This window comes from Pinus tabuliformis, chromosome X (genome assembly GCF_031772625.1).
Source record: "Pinus tabuliformis cultivar Carrire ecotype Pingquan chromosome X, CPIR1, whole genome shotgun sequence".
In the NCBI taxonomy this organism is placed as follows: domain Eukaryota; kingdom Viridiplantae; phylum Streptophyta; class Pinopsida; order Pinales; family Pinaceae; genus Pinus; species Pinus tabuliformis.
The window spans coordinates 1,003,755,515-1,003,766,296 of NC_142308.1; the positions used below are offsets into that span (position 1 = coordinate 1,003,755,515).

The 10,782-nt window shown below is 36.6% G+C and overlaps 2 protein-coding genes across 2 annotated transcripts; both read right to left on the reverse strand.

Moving 5' to 3' along the window:
- Window positions 1–2,535: 2,535 nt before the first annotated feature.
- On the reverse strand, window positions 2,536–2,844 carry LOC149143130 (phospholipase A1-Igamma2, chloroplastic-like). The gene has a single exon (XM_089451693.1). It carries the CDS (start codon window positions 2,842–2,844, stop codon window positions 2,536–2,538), a length of 309 nt encoding a protein of 102 aa, XP_089307819.1.
- Window positions 2,845–9,042: 6,198 nt separating this feature from the next.
- Window positions 9,043–9,798, reverse strand: LOC149143131 (phospholipase A1-Igamma3, chloroplastic-like). Its single transcript, XM_089451694.1, has one exon. It carries the CDS (start codon window positions 9,796–9,798, stop codon window positions 9,043–9,045), a length of 756 nt encoding a protein of 251 aa, XP_089307820.1.
- Between the last annotated feature and the right edge of the window lie 984 nt (window positions 9,799–10,782).

The following is a 10,782-nucleotide window of genomic DNA, read 5'->3' on the forward strand; positions in this document are numbered from 1 at the left end:
AGATGCTCCAAAACAAGTCAACATTCAATTAGGCATGCGATAAACATATGGTGAATCCCATAACCCTATAGGAAACGTGAAAAAGTCTCTTGAAGAACCCCAAAAAAATACATTACAACAGGAAATGATTAGCACTTCTTCATAAGAAGCTGAAAGGCACACTAGAAGATATAGATCTAGATGACCCACGACTAATTTCCCTTGCAACAAAATGGCATGCAAAAGATGTAAACAACATTCCAAATCATGAGGCTAGGATTCTGTATAAGGACTATCATTGAAGCAATCAATTTGACTTGAGTTCCTCATAGTCCATTCTTGGGGTTCAAATGCTGGATTTCATGGTGGTCTAGAGAAAGACAAAGAAGAGAAAAAATGAATCTGCAAGAGTAATAAGCCACCAATGTGAGAAAACGCTGAAAAATTAGTTAACTAAAAAATTGAGATCATTTCCAAAACTAATTGAATTATTCTTTTTTATTTCTTAAAAATGCTGGGTAACAGTGGTTTCATTATCTTTTATTCTCTGTCCTTAAAAGTTGAAATTAGTTGTGAAATTTTTTACTTCATGATTGCATACACAGATAAAAGTTAAAATTTTTATTTTTATTTTTAATTATGAATCATAATGTAAAAATATGATGAATGATAATGCTTCATACGTTTAGACATGGGCAAACGAAAAAAAATGGTGGTGACCAAAAAAATATATAGTGATTGAATTACTCATCCTCAAGACTAATTGAATTACTCTTTTTAATTGGTTAAAAGTGCTATGGTGTGAGTGGTTTCTTCAATTTTTATTTTCTATCTATAAAAAATGAAATTAATTGTGGTTTGTATTACTTCAAGGAGAAATAAATTTACAAGAACAAAATTATGATTGGGAAACGAATTATTTTAATTATATTGATAAATGTGTTTATTTTTTTAAGGTTTTTTGAAAATAACTTAGAATTGTTTTGGTTACAAGGTATTAATAAACTATTATAATATTTATAAATATATTTATTTTTAAGGATATTTTGAAAATAACTTAGAATTGTTTTGGTTATAAGGTATTAATAAACTATTATATTGGTAAATCATAATATTGATCAATAATATTTTTTTAATGTTAAATTTTCACTTTGAAAAAGATATGGTTTTTTTAGATGTATATATATATATATATATTTAAGTTATATATAATTTATTTTATAATAATAATAATATTAAATTTAATGAAATTTTTAATTTATTTTCTAGAATTTAGTAATGTAAAATGAGATAAGTTTTTTATGGTTATTATAAATTTATACTTGTGTGTTTATTAATTATTTAATTTATATAATTATATAAAAAATATTTTTACATGTTTAATAATAAAATATATATATATATATATATATATATATATATATATATATATATATATACATATATATATATATATATATATATATATATATATATAGATATATAATTAATTAATTAATTTTGAATTGTTTAAAATATCTTTTCTTGTTTTGAAGTGTGAGGAATTTTAATGGTCATAATTTTTATGGAGTTATTTTTCTGGTTATTACACTCAAAATCTAGAAATTATACTTAAAATCCTCAAGTTTGACAGCTGTAAACCAAAATTTCTACAGATTCATCTTTAAATTTCCACATTTTTCAAAAAGATGTGCCCTAAGTAAAAGAGAATAATTGTTATCTTTTACGCAACCAGGGGCCTGAAGTACTTGAGCCACCATTATAAATACTAGGTCGGAATAAGAATAAAATAGATACTTGAGCCACCATAGCTCATGATGGGGCTATTCTATTGGGAATCAAATATGTGTAATCAGGTGTAATTGATGAATACCCAAGGTTGAGTGCAGGAGAACCTGCCACTTACCACTTCAAACCCCAAGGTACTATAATGTATAATGTTCTGTTCATCACTCCAAACCTCTTCCGACGGGAAAATTTTCGGAGTTCAAATAAAGATTAAAGAACATCTAAATATAATATTATTTTTTTATGATAAATCAAACTGGATGGTTCCAATAGTGTGTAAAAAAATTTGTTATGTGATTTTTAAGGAATTTTTTTTACTTAAAAAATAAAAAATAAAGTGGCCTATGATGACATAAATTGTACTTAAGCAGAAGGTCAATAATTTTTTCAGAGTGGTGAGCAAGCTTGCATTAAAATGATATAATTAGGAATTTCATAAAACCTAATGAATAACAAATCAACAATGATGTTCGTTAACATCTCTAAGTCTGGATTTCAGGCATCTCTAAGTCTATGATGCAATCGACTTTCTTAAGAAATCTGTTAGGTAAGCGTTAGGTCTCTTACAAAAGCTATCAGAACAATAGAGACTAGGTTTAATTTGGAGAGAGTCATCTAACTAGTTTTATCCTATACCAAGCTTTTGTGTCCCGATCACTTGACTCGCTCACAAGCAGGTCATGGTGATAATAAAGGACGGAAGCTCTGTTACAGTCAGTCATCTTACATTTTCCTTTTCTTGTGCAGATTTGTGAAGATGATCTTCAATTAATAGGCCGTAGCAAGTGGAGCAGGCCCTTTTCGCCCCAAAGATTTGAAAGGTCTACCCACTCCGATATAGCCTTCAATCAGACGAAGATAAACGACTAAATTGTGGGCGTAAGCAGGATCAAGATTGCGGATGTGATTGTTGTCGAAAACAATCTTTACACCCACGTGAAAATATGTCCAGGGAAGCGAATCCAATAGTTTTGTTAACCATCGCCATGAATTCTCGTTGAAAACAAATCCAGGAACTTTGGGAACAACATCCCTCTTATTCACCAACCGCAACACTTTCACTCCTAGCTCCTCCATTCGCAGGGCAAATGCTCTGTTCCCTATGCGCGGACTGGCGAATGCAAATGCAGTCACAGGTAAGGGCCGTTCCGGAAAGTTTGAGTTGAGAATTTTTTTTATGTCATATGAACTTAACGTTGCCAGGGCAGCTCCCAAGCTGTGTCCAGTCAAAGTTACGCTCAAACTCTCATCCTTGAATTTATCAACCAGTCTGAGAATTGTTGGGTATTTTTCATGGGAAAATACCAAAAACCAACAATTTAAGCACACACAGAGACGATTCTCTGTTCCCTTCTACCTCAGGATCTTTATGCACAGGGAAGCTTTTAATAAAAATTCTCAGAACAGAGTATTACACAGCCATAAAAACTTTTCTATTCATTAAAATATAAAGCCTGAAACAAACTTCATCCTCTTTGCTGAGAGGGATTCACCACAAAAATTCATCCAACAAAACACTACTCTGTCTCCTCCTGAGAATTTACTGTGATGGGTTTACTGCAGTAAAACCCATTTTTACATTACTGTTGTAAAACAAATTTTTACATACACAGTAAAAATTTCATTACATTCACCATTTAAAAAAAAACTGTGCGTTCTTTTTCTACTGCATTTCAATGCATATCCAATACATTAAAAAAACTTTACTCACTCTACGTACTGCTAAGTAATACATTTCTTCATCTGCTCCTCCTCTTTCTCTATTCGCGCTGCTGTGCATTCATCCTTGCAAAAATTAACACTGAACTAGGCACTGTTGTGCATCTACATTGGTTTTTTTTTCGCTGCTACCTCATTCTTCAAATGGTCAATAATAATAATAACTATATGCTGCTCCCCTGTTCTTTCTTGCTCGCACTACTGTGCGTTCATTTCCCTTGTTCTTTATACAACCTCCGCGCGCTCTCATTTTACAAAAAATATGGTCAACACAATAAAAGGCTTGACATTTTTCAATGTGTATGCCATACATTAAAATATAACACATAACGTGTATACCAAAGCAAAACAATACATGCCGTATAGGAAAAACTTAAATGGCTTACCCACTTTCTTAAATTTGATTTGACTCTTTTGCAGACAGGAGTGGCAGTCAACCAGACTTGTTTTTTTTACTCCATGTAAATGTTTAATGTTGCTCATATGAAGGTTTGGACAATCGACGGTGGAGAGCGTCGGAGCAGATCAGACGGCGAAGATCAATATTGGGAGGCAGTTTGCAGCTGAACTTTAATGCCCGAGAAAGTGACTTCTGCTTACGTATGCTGAGAGCCACGCGTCTGCACAAAATTTTCTCGGGCCCTTGTGTACGGAAACCACTCTCTGCAGGAAGGCGGTCTGAGATCGTTAAGCGGGTTTCCGGTTTCGCTTTGGCGGTTTTGGGTGAGGTACGCACGGAGTTGGAATTAGATTTCAACACTCCCCTTTAATTTCAACTGCTGGGCGTTCAAACATACCCAAACACTTCCTCACATAGAGGGCTTCACCAACTGCTTCTGATGCAGTTCCACAAACAACAAAATAGTCTTCCTCTTAATAGAGGGATTAACCTGAAACTATGCTTAAGAACACCTTCCTCATGACAGAGGGATTCACCATAACAATGTGTTGAAGAGCACCTTCCTCTTGACAGAGGGATTCACCTGTGACTATGCTGAAAAGCATCATCCTCTTGATAGAGGGATTTACCATGTGTATGCTAAAAAGCATCTTCCTCTTGACAGAGGGATTTACCATGACATTGTGCTGAAAAGCACCTTCCTCTTTAATAGAGGGATTCACTAAGAACTTCACTTCCTCTCACAGAGGGATTACTGCCAAACACTGCTTTAGATGCAGTTTCAAAACAAAACATTCATTTCACTGTCGTGCATACTCATTACATTGTTCTTTTATGCTGCTGCATATTCTTTGTTGCACTGTTGTGCCATCTTCTTTGTTGCGTCTACCCCACACTGCTGTGTCTACGCTTGATGTTGTGTTGCTGCACTTTACTTACATTTCTTTGCAAACTCTGCATTGTTGTGCATTAATAATAGAAAAAATTCTTACATGTGCATTGTTGTGCCTTTCCTTTCTCACATTCACACTGTTGTGTGAGAATTCTTTACTTGTGCACTAATGCGTGCTTTCCTTCTTCTCAATGGGAAAACTTTTCTTCATGCTGCTACGTTCTCCCCTTCATTAATTACAATCGTACTTCTGCTGTGTCTTACTTGCATTTCAGATGCAAACAACACACTCACTGCACTTACATTTGCTGCTGTAAAAAATTTATTTTACATCTGTGCTGCTGTCCATAACTTCTTGCTGCTGCATTTTCTTATTTGCATTTTTGTGTAAAAACACATTTCTTCATTCTCTCTTAGTTCTGGTTTCATTTTCTTCGCACTACTGTGCTTCTCATTCTTGCCATCATGCTGCTGCCTTTTCTTAAGCACTGCTGTCCACACCCATAACCATAGACTGTCATCCCTGGGTTTTTATTTGCTGCTACGTTGCCTCTGCAATTTGCACTGTGGCTGCCTTTTGTTTCATCATACTGCTGTGTGCCCATACACTAACTCTTTACTCTCCATTACTTGCACATAGAGAGAAATCATCCTCACGCTGTTTTGCACTGCATTCTCCACACAACAAAAAAAATTAACACGGGCTGCTGCCTTTTCTTTTTACACCCTTGCTTCACACAATCTTAGTCTTCATTCATTTTTTTACACAATGCACTGCTGTGCAGTTCCTTTCATTTTTCTGCTGCCACACATTATCATTCACCCATGTGCATTAAAAATCTGCTGTCCCTGTTTTTATTTATGCATTTCTTTGCATGCTGCATTGCATATGAAGAAAAACATTACATTTTTTTACTGTTGTGTATTGTACTCACTCTGCTGTGAGTATGTTCTCTCACATTACATAGAAGGAAACTACATTCCATTGCTATGCATTTCAATGCATGTGCACCACAAAAAAAAATTCAAACTGCTGTTCATTCTAATCCATGTGCTCCAAAAAAAATTCAAAACTGTTGTTTTATGTTCTATCTTCCCACTGCTGTGAGGGTCTTCTTGCTTTGCATACTTCTTATTGTGCTGCAGCACTTTTCATTTGAGCGTTGTCCCCTTTTCTTCTCTGCTCTTATGGCAGATTTGATTTCATGTCTTTCCTTTATAAAAAGAAGTCTTCATTAAAGAATGACTGTTAAGACAGTTCAGCAACAAAAATTACAAGCTCCCCTTTAATGTGTGCTTGTCTTCTTTTGGCAGACTCTTCTCAAAACAAATTTAGATCCACTGGGGAGTTCAAGGGGTTTTCAGATTGCCTTTCCTTCCTTCTCCATACTTGTGTAACTTTCTTCTTTTGCATGGGTCTAGCTTGTGTAAGAGCCCATGTCAAGTTACAATCTCGTGCCATATGCCCAATGTTATGACACTTGAAGCATTCAACTTTATTCATGAATAAGAATTCATGATTTCTTCTTGTGAAATTATTTCTTGGAGATTGTCGGGGACCACAACATCTATCTCCATGAAATGCTCTACAGTCTTTTGCCATATGACCAAAGTTTGAACAAGCATAACAATAACCATAAAATGAACTTTGGTACCTGTGAGATGGAGGTTTCCTTGATGCACTTCTGAAGCCTTGCTGCCTTGAGATCCTTTGATGATAACCATTGCATCTTGCCTCTTTGACATCAGCTACATTTCTTCTTGGAGTTGGTTTTCTACTTGGAGTAGGATTTCTTCTATTGCAGCCTTCATTTTTCTCCTTGCCTTTGCTGGAACTAGGAGCATCACCATTTCTTTCTGGCTTCTTCACATCTCCTTTGCTTAAAGCATCTTCATTTTTGTTTGAGGGTTCACCTACATACCCGAGTCCTGATTTATCAGATGGAGATCTGTGATAGCTGAGCATGTCATCCAAGGCCTGAGAGCTCTTCATGATTTTGTTCATCCCTTCAACCTTCTTCCTGAGGAGGACAATCTCTTCTTCCAACTTTTCACATACATTATTTTTCTTTGCTAGTTGTCCCTCAGTTTCTTCCTTGCTACGAGTAGCTTCAGCTGCTACTATTTTGAAGGAGATAATATCTGTCTTCATTTTGGAGATTTCTTCTTGACTGCTCTCCATTTTCTTTTCAGCTCCTTGTGCCTGCTTTCTGGCTTCTTATAGTTCAGACTTAAGGGAGGAGACCTCTACCTTGAACTGTCCAATCTCTTCCATAAGCTCATTCACTCTTATGTGGCTTTGTTCAAGTTGACTTGTCAAGGCATCTTCCTGCTTCTTTGCTTTGTTCAGCTGATTTTTCATGGATATGACTTCTTCATGATGTTTCCTCTTGCATTGATCAAGCTCCTTCTTAAGCTTGACGAGCTCTTCATCCCTTTCTTTTACTTGAAGCTTGATGAGGTCAACCTTCTCATTCTCAGCTTCTATGATGGGTTCAGAATTTTCTTCTTCACTGATGGTCATGATCAGTGCTCCCTTTGCATGAAGGTCATGAAGTATGTCCCATATCTCCTTTGCTGATGAATATTTTCCTAAATTCTTCTTTACAGAATCAGGCAGTCCATCTAAGATTATTTTTGCTGCTTGTGCATTATACTCCTTGGGATTCATTATCCTTCTTACTATCATCCATCATTGATTCCCAGATTTCAATCCCTTGAGACTGTAAGACAGCCCTCATTTTTATTTCCCACATATCAAAATTTCCATTAAACTTTGAAGCCTCAACTAGAATTCTTTCAAATAGATTGTCTTCTATTTTAATAGAAGAGGGAGACACAACCTTAGGGGATTTAGACACCTTCTTCCTTGACTTTGCCATTCTTAACTATTTTTAAAATCCCTGACTGTGTTTTTAAAATGACTCACAGTTTCTTCAACAGCAACTCAAAAACTTGAGAAATACCTGAATCCCTTTGGCTGAAATTTCACACTGCTGGAGAAGTTTGACTGCTGCAACAATACGTTCCTTCAGCATCTTTGAGCCTTCAAAGAGCCTGGACTAGCTCTGATACCACTGTTGGGTATTTTTCATGGGAAAATACCAAAAACCAACAATTTAAGCACACACAGAGACAATGCTCTGTTTCCTTCTACCTCAGGATCTTTATGCACAGGGAAGCTTTTAAATAAAATTCTCAGAACAGAGTATTACACAGCCATAAAAACTTTTCTATTCATTAAAATATAAAGCCTGAAACAAACTTCATCCTCTTTGCTGAGAGGGATTCACCACAAAAATTCATCCAACAAAACACTACTATGTCTCCTCCTGAGAATTTACTGTGATGGGTTTACTGCAGTAAAACCCATTTTTACATTACTGTTGTAAAACAAATTTTTACATACACAGTAAAAATTTCATTACATTCACCATTTAAAAAAAAACAGTTTGTTCTTTTTCTACTGCATTTCAATGCATATCCAATATATTAAAAAAACTTTACTCACTCTACGCACTGCTAAGTAATACATTTCTTCATCTGCTCCTCCTCTTTCTCTATTCGCGCTGATGTGCATTCATCCTTGCAAAAATTAACACTGAACTATGCACTGCTGTGCATCTACATTGTTTTTTTTTTCGCTGCTACCTCATTCTTCAAATGGTCAATAATAATAATAACTATCTGCTGCTCCCCTGTTCTTTTTACTCGCACTACTGTGCGTTCATTTCCCTTGTTCTTTATACAACCTCCGCGCGCTCTCATTTTACAAAAAATATGGTCAACACAATAAAAGGCTTGACATTTTTCAATGTGTATGCCATACATTAAAATATAACACATAACGTGTATACCAAAGCAAAACAATACATGCCGTATAAGAAAAACTTAAATGGCTTACCCACTTTCTTAAATTTGATTTGACTCTTTTGCAGACAGGAGTGGCGGTCAACCAGACTTGTTTTTTTTACTCCACGTAAATGTTTAATGTTGCCCGTATGCAGGTTTGGACAATCAACGGTGGAGAGCGCCGGAGCAGATCGGACGGCGGAGATCAATATCGGGAGGCAGTTTGCAGCCGAACTTTAACGCCCGAGAAAGTGACTTCTGCTTACGTATGCTGAGAGCCACGCGTCTGCACAAAATTTTCTCGGGCCCTTGTGTACGGAAACCACTCTCTACAGGAAGGCGGTCCGAGATCGTTAAGCGGGTTTTTGGTTTTGCTTTGGCGGTTTTGGGTGAGGTACGCACGGAGTTGAAATTAGATTTCAACAAGAATCTCAGAAATAACAGTATCTCTGGCACATCTTGAATCTTCTCCTTTAGAGATGTAGCAGCTTAAAAATCCTTTCTCTACTCGGACACCCTTATCGCTTAAACTAGCTGTACTTGATAATCGGTGTCCCATGACTTTGTTCCTCAAACGAGGTGTAGTTGGAAATCCGGTTTTGACAACGTTGTGCTTGAAACGACTAAAAGATAATCGAGCAGGAACTAAAATATCTCTAGCATCCTGTATCCATTCTTGGCGTGTTTCAGTTCCTCTCCAGGCTACTACAATATCTCGCCTCCCTAGTTTTCGTATCTCTTCAGCGTCTGTGCAGACTGCAATGAAGCCAATCCAAACAGATTGCTCTACCGGCCTCCTTAGTGCATCAGTTTCCGTGTACAAATACTTGGTCACTTCGTAGCCGGCGCTACAGGAAGCTCCGGAATGAGTAGGCCTTTCACAACTCTCAAACAATTTATCAATGCTGTATTTACACCCACCTAGATCATTCGTGGAAAGTTTAATATCAAACGCATCATAGCACAGCTCTGCAAAATCACCATATCTGAGAATCTCAGTTTTCAATACTGGATTAATGGGATCTAATAACCCATTCCACGAGTTTGCTCCTTGAATATCTTGCCACATAGCCGCAAGTGGTATATTTTCGTATCTGGAGGCCTTTGTCAAATCTTCCTGCAAATGTGGGCAGCTCGAAGTTGTCGAGGATGAAGGGAACAGCCTCATCCTTCGTAGTACTGAACACAGGTGATGTAGATTTTCACGTGAGAACAATTTAACCTTAATAACAATTTTACCAGTGAAGAGAGGTTGGGCAAGTTAACGACTTTAATAACAGCTTAACCTTTGTAATTGTAAGCAAAATGTTCAATTAGCTGCCACAGAAATCCCAATATGTATATTGCCATACGCCAAATACCATTATATAAGGCAGATCAAAGTGGAATACTGTGTGTATCGATATGACACAGGAAACCCATTTGCAACAGCAAGCAGGATAGACTTGATGAATTTGACTATCTCAAATTTGAAATGGTCGCATCAGGAACATTGACTGAAGATATTTTGCTTGAACTCGATGAACTTTCCACCAAAAATTGTTCGATGGTGAATACGTCTCTTCCCAGCCGTGCAACGTTCCCGGCAAAACCATCCATCCGATAACAACGTTGGTGGGCATCACGCTCACGTAATTGGCCAATTAGTTTCCAAGCAGTAGCTTACCCCCCGAGTCCCGACTGCCGAATGGGTGAATCAGTCACACGAGTAATTTTATGTCATAATCACCATGGCTGTAGCAGGGTACACCTCTCCTTAATTCATGAAACTTCGGAACGTTGTCTCCGCCGTGTACCTATCGCCGCCACTTACTGTGACTCGTGGCGAGATACGAGATTTTCGCGGTGGCTAATTAGTTAGTACGACTTGTACTCTGAGGAAATACCTCTGTTGAATATTAAGCATATGTTGGGTGAGTATAACATGAGATTCAACGGGCAAGATTAATTAACAAGTCAAATATAAAATACACTTAAATGTATTGCCTGGTATGAAAGTTACATCACATTTAACATTAATCTTTTCATTAAAGACAAAAAATTAAAAATTAAAAATGAACTAGTTCCATGGTGCCTCCTTCGCATCCCTTTACCATAATAATTACAACATTTCCACGATTTTTTATTTCATTTTTATATGCGGTAATATCTC